At 52.8% G+C, this 16,557-nt stretch overlaps 1 protein-coding gene across 1 annotated transcript in view; it reads right to left on the bottom strand.

The window, feature by feature from the left end:
- Positions 1-16,557, bottom strand: part of DNAI1 (dynein axonemal intermediate chain 1) — a 71,855-nt gene that overhangs the window by 1,363 nt on the left and 53,935 nt on the right. Inside the window, exons 13-19 of the mRNA XM_084775648.1 lie at positions 10,883-11,130; positions 7,455-7,544; positions 7,256-7,343; positions 6,550-6,629; positions 5,027-5,175; positions 4,797-4,896; positions 1,981-2,166 (exon numbers count right to left, since the gene is read on the bottom strand). Of these exons, the coding sequence (XP_084631774.1) occupies positions 1,981-2,166; positions 4,797-4,896; positions 5,027-5,175; positions 6,550-6,629; positions 7,256-7,343; positions 7,455-7,544; positions 10,883-11,130 (941 nt within the window). The remainder of the gene's footprint in view (positions 1-1,980; positions 2,167-4,796; positions 4,897-5,026; positions 5,176-6,549; positions 6,630-7,255; positions 7,344-7,454; positions 7,545-10,882; positions 11,131-16,557) is intronic.

Raw genomic sequence — 16,557 nt, 5'->3', positions numbered from 1 at the left:
CTTTGGCTCACAGGCCACACCAGTCAAATTCTCTCCACTGTCCAGACAGTAGGATGTGGACTGTGATGAGACAGGCTGGGCAGCTGCGATTCCCTGCCCTCCCTCTGTTCTCTGCCACCTGTGCCCACTGTTTGCTGGCACCTGCCCCAGCCATACCTGCTGAGGTATACGGCGAGGAGAACGTGCAGAGCCAGTTGGCTTCTTCCTGGCCCCATTCTCACTCCGATTTCCCCCTGGCCTTGACCCCTCCATTTGTTCCCTCATCTGCTCCCGTAGCCCCTTTGCCACTACCTGGCTCACTGCTCCACTCAGGAGAGGCACAGGCCCAGTTCTCCCTTCGTGACTAAGCTGTTTCTCAGCTTTACCCTACGCCGTGGTGTTTTAGAGACCTGATTTTTAGCCCCATTGCTTTGGTTAGCCCCCAGAAGACTGGACCAGTCCCCTGGCTTCCTAGGCCTCACTTTCCCATCTGTGCAGGAGTCAGGGAAAGATGGCTCTTGACCTCTGCGGGCCTTCAGGGAAGTCCCTGAGGGGAGGGGGAGGGAGAGGAGAGAAGTCTGGGCCTGTGAGGTAAGTCCTCTCAGGAAGGGTAGGAAACCAGCAGTTCCCAGAGGAGGGGCCGCAAGGATGCCCTGAGGACTTCCTTTTGTATGAATCACTTGACTGCTGACAGGGTCAGAAGGCATCTCACAGGAACTTCTAATCCTCCCAAGCACTAGCCCCAAACTGTCCTTGCTCAGATCCTTGGTGATTTAGGTTTGCAGATTCACGGAGTTCAGCTCCCTCAGCCACAGCTGACCCTTGCTTTGTGAGGAGATGGACCTGTGATAAATCTTGCCTCCCAGCATCACACCGGGCAGGACTCTTTCATATCTACCGTGCTCATGGTGTCCGCCATCCTCCTCCCAGGGGGGCTGTCCAGCTCTGCCATCCTAAGCCTGCTCCTCATTAAATTAAGAACAGATTTTATCTGTTCTCCCCACTGAGGCCAAAGAGCCAGGCTCAGCAAAGAGACTTAGGCCGTGCCTGACTTCCCCCAACCCCCAAAGCCCACCACAGCCTGTGGGCCACAGCTGCAGGCGCTTAGCAGCCTTCTGACTATTTCTAGCCGAGTCCACCCCCTCCCTCAGCTGGCTACAATTACAGGGCATCCGTACTTCCAGCCCGTGCCTCCCTGGCCATGATGGGGAATGGTCTATGCCAGTAGCCAAAGAACAGTGCACAGTCTGGGCTGGGTAGGGACATTTGGGGCAGAAGAAGACAAGCCCCAAACCCTGTCCTAAACTGCAGAATATGCCTCAAATCACCCTGGAGGGTCAGTGATCGGGGCAGCTTGGCCAATCCTGGCCCAAAGCTGGGTAGAGAGCCAAAGAGCCATACCCACTGTTATATGCAAATGGGTTCTGTGGTTTTAAGTTGGGCCTGTGCTGTGAAGCTTGAGTCTTATTTTGAATTTGGGCTCAGGTATAGATTTAAGATGGTTGCTCTGGGCTTTGTGTCATACATTTGGGGTCCTTGGGCTCTGGGAAGAGTCTTCTCACCATTAGAGACCCGAGAAACAGAAGCCGGAATTCAGGAGGCCTGCATGGCTGCTGACCTAGTTACCCGGCTCATGGCTCATTTCCCTGGGTAGATCCACAGCTCCGAGTTTAGGGACCATTGGAGCTGAAACTGTAAGCCCAGCAATGATGCTCCTGGTGTCCTGTCACACTGGCAGCATCCTGCAGTCCAGTAAGCCTCTTCCATGCCCCAAGGCCACTTACTCCTGGAAACTTCCTCGCTGGACCCTAAGGGAACTCGTATGCAACAGGTCAAACTGATCTGTTACCTCACAGACTTGGATTTCCTAGCCTCCTCATTCGGGCAGTGACACCCTCCTTACCTGGAATCCTTCACGCCAGAAACTTGAGGTGGCCCCTGGCTCCTCCCTGTCAGCCCCCCTTAGCTCTTGATGGTAGCCTGGACTCCCAGAGCTCATACCTTTGGCATCTTTCGCAAGTTGGGAGAGAGCTTGAGACAGGTGATGTGCCCACGGTCGTCACCCACGATTATGATGGGGTGGATGGGATTGAACTGCACGTGGGTAATCTTGTTCTTCTTCTTGGCCACCACAGGCTGGTTGCAGATGGCCTCATACTTGTTGACAGCCAAGTCAAACACGTGAGCCTAGGGAGAGGTTAGTGTCACAGTTGGGTAAACTGTCCTGGTCTCCCATTCGGGCTTTCTGAGACCCCTACAAAAGGCTAAGAGTCAGCACAGCAGAGCCAGAGATGGCAGAGGCGCTTTCATGTCAGTTTGCTTTCTTCCCATGACTGAGCATAAAAATGATTAGAAATCTTAAGCAGTGGAGAGGCTATTAGTCGGAAGACCATTTGAGGGGACAAAGGAACGGGAGTGAGGTTCAGAGGCATGGGAAGAAGATGGGTGAGAGCAAACGTGTGAGCCAGGTGTGGTGGCACACGCCTTTAATCCCGGCACTCAGGAGGCAGAGGCAAGTGGATTGCTGTGAGTTCGAGGCCAGCCTGGTCTACAAAGTGAGTCTAGGATAGCCAAGGTTACACAGAGAAACCCTGTCTCGAAAAATAAAAAAACAAAAAGTAAAACAACAAAAAAAGAACAAGTGTGTGTATATGAAAACACCACAAAGGAACCCAGTGTTTTATAAAAGAACCAACAATGGCTGCCGCCATTTATCCAGTCTAATATACTTACCACGTCCCAGGCTCTGGGCAGGAGTGTTACAAAGCTGGACCATCTAATTATATACCCCTTACAACCGCTCCACACTGTGGATCTATTACTGTCACTATTTTGTAAATGAGGACTTGGGAACTATTGGAAGCTAACTCACTTGTAAGTGGCAGAGCCAAGGGTTTATCCCAACTAACAAATACAGAATGCTCTGGGTTTGATCCCTCAGTGCCCAGTAAATGTCTGATACTATCTTTGCCTGGAGGGAGGTCACTATCAGCTCCTGTGGCAACAGCCTCCTACCTAGTGTCCCTGCTTCTGCTTCTGCCCACCTGTAGTCTGTCCTCCATGCAGGACCCAGGCTCCCCTTAAAACAACCTCTCTCAGTCTCCTTGGAGCCAGATCCCATGCTTGCTGGCGTCCTTATCTCACGACCTCTCCCCTTTGCTCGCTGCGGCTCAGGTATAGTTCCTCAGTCCCTAAGCCTGATGAGCTCCTTCCCACCTCGTAACGTTATCCTCAGTGTGAGCAGCTTCCCCACCTCATCAGCAGACTGCCCGTCCTGCAGAGTGCGGTGGTGCACACCTTTAACCCCAGCGCGCGTGAGGCGGGGGCACATGGAAATCTGTGAGTTAGAGCCCAGCCTGGTTTATATCAGAGAACAGGCAAAGCTACATGATAGATAAGAGCCTGTCTAAATAAATAAATAAATAAATAAATAAATAAATAAATAAATAAAAGGCTGGTGGTGCTCACCATTCAGCTTGAGTTTCACCTCTTCAAAGAAGCCTTTTCTAAGAAGCCCCACCACTACCCACCATCCATGGTACCCAAGGGTCTCAATATAGCTCAGTCTGGTCCAATGGCCCTTTCTGTGCAATCCAGACTAGCTTCAAACTTTTTTTCCCTTTTTTTTTCTTTCTTTCTTTTTTTCAAAACAGGGTTTCTCTGTGTAGCTCTGGTTGTCCTAGACTCACTTTGTAGACCAGGCTGGCCTTGAACTCACAGCGATCCGCCCACCTCTACCTCCCAAGTGCTGGGGTTAACGGCGTGCGCCACCACGCCAACTCACACTTCTGGTCCTCTAGCTTGCCCTCTGCATGCTGGGACTATAGGTATAGGCATGTACCACCAAGCTTGGCTTCTCTCTTTGATGTAAGTTTTATTGAGATATAATTCACATACTATAGGACTCATTCATTTACTATCCTGAAAGTATACGCTTCTTGCTTTTAAGCATATTCACTTATCAAACCATTATCACAACACATTTTAGGGTGTTTTTTTCACCCACAAGACAAACTTTGTCTTCTCCATTTTTTCTCAACCCTTGTATCCAAAGCAAAGGCGAACGTACTCTCCACCTCTATAGACTCGTCTCTTGACATGAGGGGTGCTGCTCAAGTCTATTTTAGTCTTACCATGTATTTGTTCTTTCATGTCTCGCATATTTTACTTAGTATGAGCTTTCCATGTCCATCGATGTTGTCATATGTTCCTTGTCTGCTGAGTATGATCCTTTTGCATGTACACAGCATTCTGTTTGCTCCTCATGACTTGATAGACACTGGCTTCTTTCGCCATTAGAGATTATGAATAATGATGCTATACACATCTGCATCCGCCCCACCCTCTTGCAGTTCTCTGCTCTACACGGTGGGAATTTTGATGCCTGTTTTTGTTTTCTTCTCCGCTATAATGTGAGTGCCACAATCAGCAGATCAATCCTAGGCTGAAACTGAGCGCCATGGATGCCTCTGAGCAACGTGTTCAGGGAACGGGTGGCTGGCTGACATGGGGTGACGCGGAGGTGATGGCCCTCACTACACTTTCAGACCCGTGACTGGCCCCTCTGCGCCCCTCCCCAGGGACCTCGAGGAGGACAACTTCTGGATGACACCTCAGGTCCCCAAGGGGGACATTGCTGCTCCTCCCTGGAGGTCCCCTGTGATGAAGGATGCCTCCACACTTCCCTGCATAGTCCTGTGCCCCATCATCCTCTGCTGATCTGGGGTAGCATGTGGTGGGCTCTCCAGGAAGAAGACCCCGAGGTGCCTCCCTGTCTCCATGGGGGGGTCTCAGCAGGGTAAGGAAAAAAAACTCACCTTCCCATCCGTGGTGACCGCTGCAAACACAGTGGAAGAGTACGGTGCCCAGGCCACGTCACCCACAGCTGAGTTCAGATCGTAGATGAACATGGGCATCCTGCAGTAGCAGAAGAGACAAGCCCATAACACAGAGGGTCACAGTGCCAGAGCTGCAGGGAGAGGAGGGGACGGGGGGCCCGGGGCAGAGCTGAGGGGAGGGGAGGGAAGGGCTGAGGCAGGCCCCTCACTTGACAGTGTGGTCCCAAATCTTCACCGTCCAGTCAGAGCTACAGGACATGAAAATCTTGGTGTGGAATGGGTTCCATAGCACAGCATCCACGGCCATATTGTGAGCATCATAGGTGTCCAAGAACTGGCTGGAGTAGGATTTGGAGCACTGTGGCAGGATAAAGGATGGACGGTTCAGGAAGACCAGGCTCGACAGTGAGAGAAAAGTCAGCAGTAACCTTTCCCCCGGGGACTCTGGAGGATCAGCATCTGAGCCCACCTGTCCATGTCCCCCGACTTCTGAAAGAAGAGGGAGCACTGAAGGACTGGGGTTCAGGCTTCTGTCTCCAAGGCAGGGTGGGTCTCATGCCCTTGGCCAAGGATGGGGCAGCCTAACCTTTTGTCCATGCCAAAGCCATGGGTTCTCTGCAGCTCACACATCATCCACAGCACAGTCAGCAGCAGCACCTCCTACAGGTAAGGGCAGGTGCAGAGCCAGGAGCCAGCTCAGATATTCCAGATTCCCCACTCAGTGTTTGCCCTGGCCAGCAAGCCTCTTCCCCTCCCTATAGGAGACAAAGCGACTGTCTTCCCTTCTCCTGCTCTCCCCCTTCTCTGCCCCCCATATCTCTCTCTCTCTCTCTCTCTCTCTCTCTCTCTCTCTCTCTCTCTCTCTCTGCCACTGGGAGTGGTGGAGAGGGGGTGGGGCTCTCTTTTGCATTCAGACCAACTCTGGCTGGGCCTCTGGGGCTCCCGGGAGGCTGTCTGTAATTAACATTGTGAGCCTCTGAGCCTAAGAACAGCTCACAGCAAAGCTATTTCTGGACGACGGAGGTTCAGAGGGATGCTCACCTACTAACACTGAGACATGGCAAAGAACTGGCCGTGAGGGCTGTGTCCTGCTGGCAGCCATGCGCCTCATAGTCAGAGATCAGTCCACTTGATATCTGGCCTTGAAAGCCCAGGTCAAGTTCAGATCTCCTCCAGGGGCCCCAGAATGTCCTGGCTCCCCCAAACCCTACTCCTGTGTCTGCTTCTTAGGAAAGGGAGAAAGAGACTGGTTCAAGTTACTCTCTCTGTTCTCCATCATCTTCTTTGATTGTAGCCCCTCGTTCACACACCCAGGCAGACCAAGGCACGCCTTCCTGGCCTGGTGAGATGGCTCGGCACATAAAGGTGCTGCTGCTGAGCCTGGCGAGCTTCAACCCTTGGAAGATGCCTACCAGCTATCTATGATCTCCATGCATGTGTCCCCACCACCACCAGTAAATAAGTGTTAAAAATACATATATACATGTAGTGTGTGTGTGTGTGTGTGTGTGTGTGTGTATCCGGGAAGCCTCTCTTCTGAGCTTGCAGGATGGCACAGTGGCTAAAAGGTCCCAAGCCTGAAGACCCAAGTTAGAGCCCCACAAACTCTCCAAAGGTGCCCTTTGACCTCCACATGCATGCTGTGTCATGAGTGTAGAACAAGATTTGTCCCTGGGTGCTTAAGTCCAAGTGACCCTGGGAGGAGCTTCCAGGGCAGGCAGTGCTGCCTCACCTTGTAGATTTTCCCTTCCTCTGTCCCCACCAGGAACAAGTAGTCGATCTCTTTGTGGAAGTCGAAGGCGGTGCCACAGCCTTAGAAGAAAAGGGGACAAACGTAAGCTGGTTCTCAGAGGGAGCCTCCCACCCAGCTCAGTGTTGGACAGATCGAACTAGGCCGCTGTGAGGGCTGGGCTCAGGCCAGGAAGCCAGAAACTGGACCTCAGACTTGCTTGCCCTAGGCAGTTAGGACTCGGCAGACAAGAATGGGAGGCCTGGGTAAACAAGGCAGGAATTGAGTTAAACAGGGTCAGGGTCACGGTAAACAGGGGTGGGGGTCTGCAAACAGGGACATGGTCTGTGCAAACAGGGATAGAGTCTGCATAAACAGGGTAGGAATTGAGTAAACAGGGACAGGATCTGGGTAAACAGGGCTTAGATCTGCATAAACAGGGACGGATCTGCAGAGCAGCACCTCATTTGCATAAACTAGAGCAGGGTATGCACAGGGGAAGGGACCTGCGGAGCAGGGGTGTGCCCATGGGACCTGCGGAGCAGGGGTGTGCCCATGGGACCTGCGGAGCAGGAGTGTGCCCATGGGACCTGCGGAACAGGGGTGTGCCGATGGTCGAGGGCTCGGCCCACAGAATTGCCACTGTCACCGGTCCTGGGGTGCTGGGGCTGAATGCTCAGGCTCGGGGTGTGAGAACTGGGGCTCCTACCTACAGTGTCCAACTGCAGCCCCTCAGGGACTTCGGTGGTGCTGCTTTCCTCCTTCAGCTTGATGACATCTATATGCACCAGCTCGCTCTGCAGTCAGAGGGCCGGAAGGAAGGCGGGATTGGCTCAGCAGCCTTTTGCCATTAGCTCCTCCCACTTCCCCATTCACCCCGTCCAGGACCCTTTCTGGGAAGCAGGCACCTTTACAAGGGTCCATGACACGATCCGGCCATCTGATGACACAGAAAAGAAGTTAAGGTTGTGGTCCATGTCGTCCTTCTGCCACTTGACCTGAAACACCCCAAGCCACAAGCTTCGGAACTCTGTTAGGGTGCTGAGTTAGGGCTGTGCGCGTGGCTCCCCAGGGAGCCGTGGGGCTCGGGTGGAAGTTCTGAGAGCCCGTTTTCCAGAACTCCGTGTTTAAGATGGTCTTGCCTCTTTCACCCAGCTCTGTTTCAAACCTGGGGCCACAGTAGCAGTCAGAGCATTGCTCTAAGATGTGGTTTTGGCAGAAATGGTACCCAGTTTCTCCCTGGGTTGGGCTCTAGCAGCCTTAGTTGGAGGACGAAGGCTCTGGTTCTGGGTTCAATCTCCCCACACATCCTGGAGGGTTCAGAGTCCCACATGGAAGTCATGATAATGTAAGCATGTTGTGAGAGGTACATGCTATGCCACATGGGAAACCTTCAGGACACTGCACATAAAACATGTTCCAGGTATGGTGGGTATGGTGGGGCCAGGTATGGTGGCAAATACTTTCAGCTTGATGGCATCTGTGAGAAATGACTCATAGCATTCAGAAGACTGAGAAAGGAGGGTCGTAAGTTCAAGACCCGGCTAAGCAGCAAGACCTTGCCTCAAAAACAAACTCTTGCTAGCTAACACCCTCATAAGCATCATCCCAGTGAGGTGGACTGCGTGCAGCTGTGGGGCCTGCTCCCTGCCTGATGGGAGATGGGCAACAGGAAGGAGTCAAGCCCTCTTCTAGGCTCGGCCTTTTTCTTAAAAGCCTCCTTTGCTCCCACCTTCAAACCGACACTAGCTCCTGCTCCCAAATCCCAGATTTGAGCTGCATTTCTCCATCTGCAAATCCGGGTTAATTATCCTGCCCCACCCGTCTTCTCAGGGCTGGGAGCAAACATATGGGAAAGTGTTTTGGAGACAGAGCTGTTGTCTTATGAAGATGACACGCTTGAGGCTCAAGTTTCTGTTGCCAGATGTGTAGGCTTGGCCAAGCCAAGTCCCTGAAAGCTGGGGTGGGGCCGAGTGCCCAGAGCTTTCCATCCTCTGACTCCCTCCAGACCCCCCATGCTGGGACCCCTGTCCAGTCCCCTCCCTCTGTCACAAGCTGAGGTCCAGAGAGGGAGGCCAGCAACCTAGGCCTGTTGCCTGTAACTGCTGTTGCCTGTAACCGCAGCTGTCACCATGGCTGTTGAGGAGGGGGGTGGGGGGGGGGCGAGGGAGGGAGAAGGGGTTGTCTCTCTCCAGCCTCTAGGCCTGGTGAATCAGATTGGAGCCGCTGCAGGAGGCCAGGCTGAGTCCTGCCTGGGCCTGTCTGGGTAGCGGGTTCTTTTGTGCTTTCCCTGGGAGGCCAGAATGCTGCTGAGGCTGTAAGACACAACGCGGATGAGCCTGGAGACAGCTTCCCCTTCTGTGCAAACATGGTCCCTTTAAAGGGGGGGCGGAGGGGACAAAGGTGTCAAAGGCCAGGCTGTAAGAGGCGCAGGGGAGCTGCAAAGGGAAGTGTTTAATGAGCAGACGCCAGCACTCATGGAAATTGTATTTCACACCCCACTTAGCAGCCTCATGCCCAGTGTGTGTGTGTGTGTGTGTGTGTGTGTGTGTGTGTGTGGTGTATGTATGCGAGTGAGCATGATCCTAGAGAGTAAAGGTGAGAGGTAAGGTTTACTAGCAGGGTGCAGAGGATCAGTGAGGAGCACCGCACTAACTCCTCCTCTTCTGCCTTATCTGCTTGACACAGTCCTGGACCAGTCTATGCACACACTTTCTTGCTGTTCCCTTTCTTGTGCTGTTCTGGCACGGAGCGTGGCTGGTTAAGGCTTCGCAACTATAGATTTGATCAGTGCTCAGGCACCATGCAAGCTGCCTGGGAAAGGGGCCTGTGCTATGCAGGACATGAGCCTTCTTAAAGCCCTGGCTCCACAGACTCCCACGGCTTCCCACGGCTTCCCATGGCCACATGTCCACCCATTCTATGTCCAAATGTCCACGCATCCCATGTCCACACCGCATATCCATCCATCCCATGTCCACATCCACCCATCCCATGTCCACATGTCCATCCATCCTATGTCCACATGTCCATCCATCCCATGTCCACATGTCCACCCATCCCATGTCCACATGTCCACCATCCCATGTCCACATGTCCACATGTCCACATGTCCCTCCATCCCATGTCCACATGTCCACCCATCCCATGTCCACATGTCCATCCATCCTATGTCCACACCACATGTCCATCTCTGTTGCCTCTGCCCTTTCTCAGCCTTGAAAATTCTCATGCTATAGCCAGAGTGTAACTTATACCTCGATTCAAATTCTCTGATGATTGGGCTGTGACTTTCAGATTACATTCCTAGGATGTCTTAGGAACCCTGGGACGGTGCCACAGGAGGCAGCAGAAATGACAACAGGGGACACTTAGGTAAGCAAGGCCCTAGTTTTACCACAACAGCTCTACTTTCATCTTTTTGTTGTTGTTTGTTTTGTTTTTCGAGACAGGATTTCTCTGTGTAGCTTTGGCTGTCCTGGACTTGCTTTGTAGACCAGGCTGGCCTCGGATTCACAGCGATCCACCTGCTTCTGCCTCCCGAGTGCTGAGATTAAAGGTGTGCGCCACCACGCCTGGCTCATCTTTTTTTGTACTAACCTTTCATTTGAAACCATTGATCTGAAATGCCCAAGCTAAGTGCACTAACAACTAGGCGTCTGTCCTTTCTTCAGATCTTCCAGGACAGCCAGCCCTGAGAGAGACCCTGTCTCAAAAAATAAAGTAAAATAAAATCCAGATCAATCTTCCTAATGCCGCAACCACTTAATGCAGCTCCTCATGTTGTGGTGACCCCCACAGACCCGCCCATGAGAGTGGTACACATAAGGGGGTGGGGCACCTTTGGGTCGCAGTGGGGAGTAGCTGGGGCCTTGCCTTCCTTGCTAACCCTGTCAAGAGAATATGGGTGCAGCAAAGAGGCGCAAGAGCAGACTGCCCACCAGACTCCAGTCACACGCAGAGGTGCGGTTGCTATCTGGGAACATCCCCAAATCCTTCTCAGGTGACAGACGAGGGTCCCTGTAGGGCCCAGGAAATTTACAAGTAAGGATCTAAACCAGAGGTCCCGGACGCATCCAGCCATGGCCGCTGAATTAACCGTTGGCGCCAGTTAATTCAGCCTTGGCAGACAGCTACCGTCTTCCTGATGGAGCTTATGGGCAGCAGGCTCCATCTTCTAAATAAACGCTTGACTCCTAAGTCTCCTTTGTTCTTCTCAGATCCAGCTCCTGGGCCTCTTGGTGGGCATCTGCCCTCCCCAGCCCCTCATGTATGACTTCCTCCTCCCCACGGCCCCTCCCTTCATGGCTCCGGAGCCCACATGCCCCAGGCTGACCTGCCAGACGGGGTCCGTGTGCTTGCCAGACTTGGAGGTGCTGCGGAAGCAGGGCTGTGAATGCGGCTTCTTGAGGTTGTAAATGGCCACGTTGCCGTCGTAGTAGCCCACGACCACCAGGTAGGGGTGGTCCACGTGCATGTCCAGACACATGATGCCACTCTCGCTGCTGAAGATGTACTCAGGATAGCTGGGGTTCTTCATGCTGTAGAGCAGCAGCATGCCCCGGCTCTGCTTCATGAAGTCATCTACCCAGGGAAGACAGCAGGCTGCAGTTGGAGGGCTCTCTGCTCTGCCAGGGGAGCCCCCTTGCCTGTGCCCCAGCAGATGAGTGGGCCCCACCTGGCTGTGCCTGTGAGAAAGCACGGGACGCCTCTTTGGCCTTTTATCCTCTGACCATGAAATGGAAGCGTGAATTTGGCCCTCCCAAAGCCTGGTAAAGGTGACTAGCCACAGTCACTCTCTGTTTTCTCTGGGGGTGCAAGCTCAGACAGTTGCTATTTTAAGAATGTGAGTGGATCTGGGGAGGCGTAGTACCCTCGGCAGGCATTTGGATACCCAGGGTAGAGGCAGGTTGCTGTACAGCAGCACATACCTAGATACCCAAGCTCCTCACAAATCCTCAGCCAAGGTCAGAAACTAAGCTTGAACTGGTGAGCTAGTGTCTAATCAGGCCTGGTGCTGTAGCTGTAAATCCCAGCTGCAGGCAGGGGAGCTGCAGGTTCAAGGTCAGGCTGCGAAATTTAGTTTAGGCCTTGTCTCAGAAATTCAAAAAGAAGAAAGAAGAAAGGAGAAACAAGAGTGAAGAAGGAGAAAGAGGAAGCCAATTTAGGAGAAAAGAGGATGGGAGAAGAGGAAGAGAAGAGAAGGAAGAGGAGGACAAAGGAGGGAGGAAGGGCAGGGTAGGAGAAAGCCGACTAGAAGGCAGGGGAGGAGGAGGAGGAGGAAGAGGAAGAGGAGTACACAAAGCCCAGGCTTCAGCCTTCAGCACAGCAAGCAGGACAAAGCACAAAGGCATGCTGCTGTCTGTCAGCCACGCAGTCACCACTTAGCATCTCCTCATAATGTTACCCTAATGTTAGCTCAAGAGAAGCCACGCCCAGGTTCTAAGCAGACCTCCAGTACCTGGAAGTCGCTAGCCAAATAGGTCAGGCTTCCACAGGCCCACCCAGCCCAAACCCAGGCCGCGGTGATAACAATGGAGCACTCCGTCCCGTGTCATCTCCTGCACTCATAGTGACTATCCTGATATGCAGCCGTTGAGCAGCACATAGACCCAGCCCTCACGTCCAGTCCAGACCTCCCAGCCTCCCAAGCTAAGAGGAGCCAGAGTGGAAAGACAGACAGACTAGTATGGCCCTCCATCTTGCCCAGCATCCTGTCCCAGCAGCCTTTGGCCTGTCCACTTTCCCTGTTCTAGGGTTTCCTCCTTCAGCCTGGTGGCTGCAGAGCCTGGCCATGTGCAGCAGAGCAGCCAGTTCTGAGGTGGGCAGTGGTGTGGGGAAGGGAGGAGGCAAGGGCAACTTGAGTGGCGTTGGTGAGTCATTTCTACATCTTATTTCTCAGGTGACCCATGTGGTCCCTGGACTCCTGTCATGACCTCAGCCATCACTATGTGCATCCCTGTTGTGGCAGACCCCAGAGAGTCTGCGAAGACCATGCCTAAGGAAAAGCTCACCTTTCTGTGCTGTGACTAACCCTCACAGTTCTATGGCTGTGCTCAGGAGGCCGCTCTGGATTCCTTTCCTGCGTCCAAAGAGGGGTTGCATGGATGGTGGAGGTTTCCAGGGTCCAGCACAGAGGAGGCGGGTGCTGATTTTTCAAGACAGGGTTTCTCTGTGCATCCTGGCTGTCCTGGAACTCATTCTGTAGACCAGGCTGTCCTGAAACTCAGAGATCCACCTGCCTCTGCCTCTGCCTCTGCCTCTGCCTCTGCCTCTGCCTCTGCCTCTGCCTCTGCCTCTGCCTCTGCCTCCCAAGTGCTGAGATTAAAGCTGTATACCACTACTGCCCAGCTACACTGTGGTTTAGTAAGAAAAGTGTTTCTATCCTAGAGGAACCGAGCTCGGGAGCCTCAAAAGGTCCCCTTGTAACAGAGCCCCAGGCCTTAGCACACCTGACTCCATGACGGAAGTACCATTCAGGCTGTAAAACTCAACACCAGCAGCCAAAATGGAAACAAAGGCCTAATCCATCAAAGTGCACAGTTCTGGGAAGGTCTCTAAATGCACTAGCCTCGCTTTTTGTCTTCTGTGCTTCTGCTTCTGTTCTCACCGACTGAAATGTATCAAGCCAGAACATGGTTTTTGTGCTTAACGGCTCGCCCTGAGAAGGCACAGGGCTGCGTTGGGATCCTAACCACATAATAAAGACTTCCTATTGGCTTAAATCTGTGTCCTAACAGTTTTCTCTGGTGGATACCCCCCCACGCCCTGAAGCCAAAGCCACAGTGTGCCCTGAGGTAGATGGGAGGGCCTGGCCGACCCTCCATTCCTGACTCCTAGGAGGGTCTCACGGGGTCCCACAGGCTAATTCTCCAAGGGAAGGGACACAGAGCTTGCCATGGCCATTGCCACTCTGGAAGGACTAGACTTGGTCCCCCAGCTCCTCCTGTTCTCCAAGCACTCACCTGCCTCTCCCCCATCTCCCACCCTTTCACTCCTGGTTCACCCCGCAAGGCCAGAGACAGTACATGACTGGGCGCTCTATACATGACTGGGCGCTCTATACATGACTGGGCGCTCTATACATGGCTGGGCCCTCTATACATGGCTGGGCCCTCTATACATGGCTGGGCCCTCTATACATAGCTGGGTCCTCTATACATGACTAGGCACTCTATACATCACTGGGTCCTCTATACATCGCTGGGCACTCTATACATCTATACATCGCTGGTCCCTCTACACATCGCTGGGCGCTCTATACATCACTGGGTCCTCTATACATCGCTGGGCCCTCTATACATTGCTGGTCCCTCTATACATCGCTGGTCCCTCTACACATCGCTGGACGCTCTATACATCACTGGGTCCCCTGTACATCGCTGGGCCCTCTATATATCGCTGGGTGCTCTATACATTGCTGGTCCCTCTATACATCGCTGGTCCCTCTACACATCGCTGGGGGCTCTATACATCACTGGGTCCTCTGTACATTGCTGGGCCCTCTATACATGGCTGGGCCCTCTATACATCGCTGGGTGCTCTACACATCGCTGGGCCTTCTATACATCGCTGGTCCCTCTATACATCCTTGGTCCCTCTATACATCGCTGGGCCTTCTATACATCGCTGGTCCCTCTACACATCGCTGGGGGCTCTATACATCGTTGGGTGCTCTACACATCGCTGGGTGCTCTAGCTAGCCACCAGGCAGAGATGAGCCACCGGGCCTTCTGGTTCCACTGTGTCCTTTACACTATGAAAGACTGTCAGGGTAAGAGATGGAGAGGCAAGAGGGAGAGCGAGAGCCTGAGTGCTATGCTGTGGGCCTGGCCCCTTGATGGGCAGCAGTGATGAGCTACTAAACAAGCAACCCAGGGAGGCCAGGAAGGGGGCGGGTAGGAGCCCCAGGCGGCTGAGTCACTCGGAGCAGCAGAAGACAATTCTGACCTGCTTGCTGAGCCACTTGTACTAGAAGCCCGAATTACGACCTCCTAACTGTGGAGGGAGAAACCGAGTCTCAGAGGGATGGATACCTCGTGTCCTTTGGTAGCTGAAACTATCTTTCTCTGCGAATCTGCAGACAATCGGTAGGAGTCATTTTTCTCCTTCTAGTCTGGATTCCAGGGATCACGCGCGATAAGAGAATGTGTGTGCAGAGAGAAGCAGGTGTCATGAATAAGGCACACAGAGGACAACCAGTTACATTAGTGTGACAGTCACACGCATGCTTGGACTCGGTTGCCCTTCATCCACTGGCTTTAGTGGTCTCTGTTACTTGCAAGGACACCCAGTGTGACATCCCAGTCCCAACTCCCAACAACTCCACGTGACATCATCATCTTATCTTCTAGAAATGCTTAAATGACAACATTATTACTCCAGCCACCAATGGTCCTCATGTGACATCATCCCTTAGTGTCATACTGCCTAACTGTCTAAAAATCCTAGTATAAGATCACCAGCCAGGGCACCAGAAGCCTGATGATGTCATTGCTCAGCCACCCAACATTCCCAGTACACCACTAACCAGGTCACCAGTCGTCCCAGTATGACATTAGGATCACATAGTGGCACCGTTACCAACTGGATGTTGGTCCCTGGAAGCCCCCTAGCTTTACCTTTGTATAATAAGACTCTAGTTGGGGGCCAGTGAAGAAATTCCAGAGTCCTCCAGAGTATAGGATTTCAGGAAGTACATGTGGCTGGGTATAACAGAGAAGCAGAGGTGGAAGAGGTCCAGGAGTGAGAAAGTCTACTGGTCTCGATAGTCTCTGGGAATCCTTCCAGAACATTCGGTACTAGGGCTCCATCTTCTGAGGAAGTGCTGTTCCCCACCATCAGTATAAAGAACGAAGGAAAGTTAAAGTCATCTATGTAGCACATCTCCCCTCTCTCTGGCAGCTGAGTTTGTTTCCTGCTAACTTGACTCTATGTACCACACAGTCACCACAGCCTTCTTGACTCTCAGTGATGCCCAAGGTCTGGGGAGGAGAATCAGCTCCTCTTGACAGAGGAGGGGACAGAGGGAGACAGAGAGAGATGGGGGAGACTCTTCCTGGGGGCTGCATCTGGGCAAGTACTATATCACTGAGCCTGGCCTTCTGATTGTTTTTTCTTTTGAAGCAAGGGTCTCACTAAATTGCCCTGGTTGGCCTTGAACTTATTTATTCTACAGCCCAGGCAGGTCGTGAACTTGCAATCCCACTTCAGCCTCCTGAGGAGCTGGGATTACATGCTTCATGTACATGATTTAATTCTACCATAGACCAAAGCTCTGACCGCCCTCAGCCTCTGCTACTGGAGCTCTGGCAGAGTCATAGTCAATGAGCAAGAAAGATCAGCGTCTTCCTAACTGAATCTATCCTAGGGGCCTCAGAGCCACAACCATGGGCCCTTGTCTGGGCAGTTCTAGATGATAAAGTATGGGCACTGTAGAACATTCTGGCTGCAGCAAGACTACTCAGGACTGACAGAGAGCCAGGCAGGTGGAGGGCATGTTGGGGCACAAGGCTAGAGCCAGGTCAGCGGTCAGCAGGACGTAGATGCCAACTAAAGAGACAAGAGTACTGTGCCAGCCTTAGCTGGCAGGCTGCTTCTCATACTGTGGCATCCGAAACGAGGCCAGCCTAGGACTGGTTCCAAGGCAGCAGCTGTTTGATGACTCCCTTATTAAGTCATGCAAGAGGCACTTGGAGGGGGCGTGGAGTAGGCAGGATAGTGCCCCCCCCCAATGTCCACATCCTAATCCCTAGAGCCTATAAATATGTCACTTTGTATGGCAAAGGGGACTTTACAGATGTGATTAAGTTAAAGACCTTGAGATGGGGGATTATCTTGGATCACCCGGGTGGATCTGATGTAATCGTAAGAGTTCTTATAAGGGAAGGAAGGAGGCAAGCGAGTCAGGAGAAGCAGACATGACGGCAGAAGCCGGTGTCAGGATGATGCGGTTGCGGTTGTGGGCTGGAAGAGGGCCACAAGCCACGGAATGCAGGCGGCCACTAGAGG

Source organism: Acomys minous (assembly GCF_964271855.1).
Source record: "Acomys minous genome assembly, chromosome: 1".
Taxonomy (NCBI): domain Eukaryota; kingdom Metazoa; phylum Chordata; class Mammalia; order Rodentia; family Muridae; genus Acomys; species Acomys minous.
The sequence above is the reverse complement of the archived record's forward strand: the minus strand, read 5'-3'. Positions and strand labels throughout refer to the sequence as shown.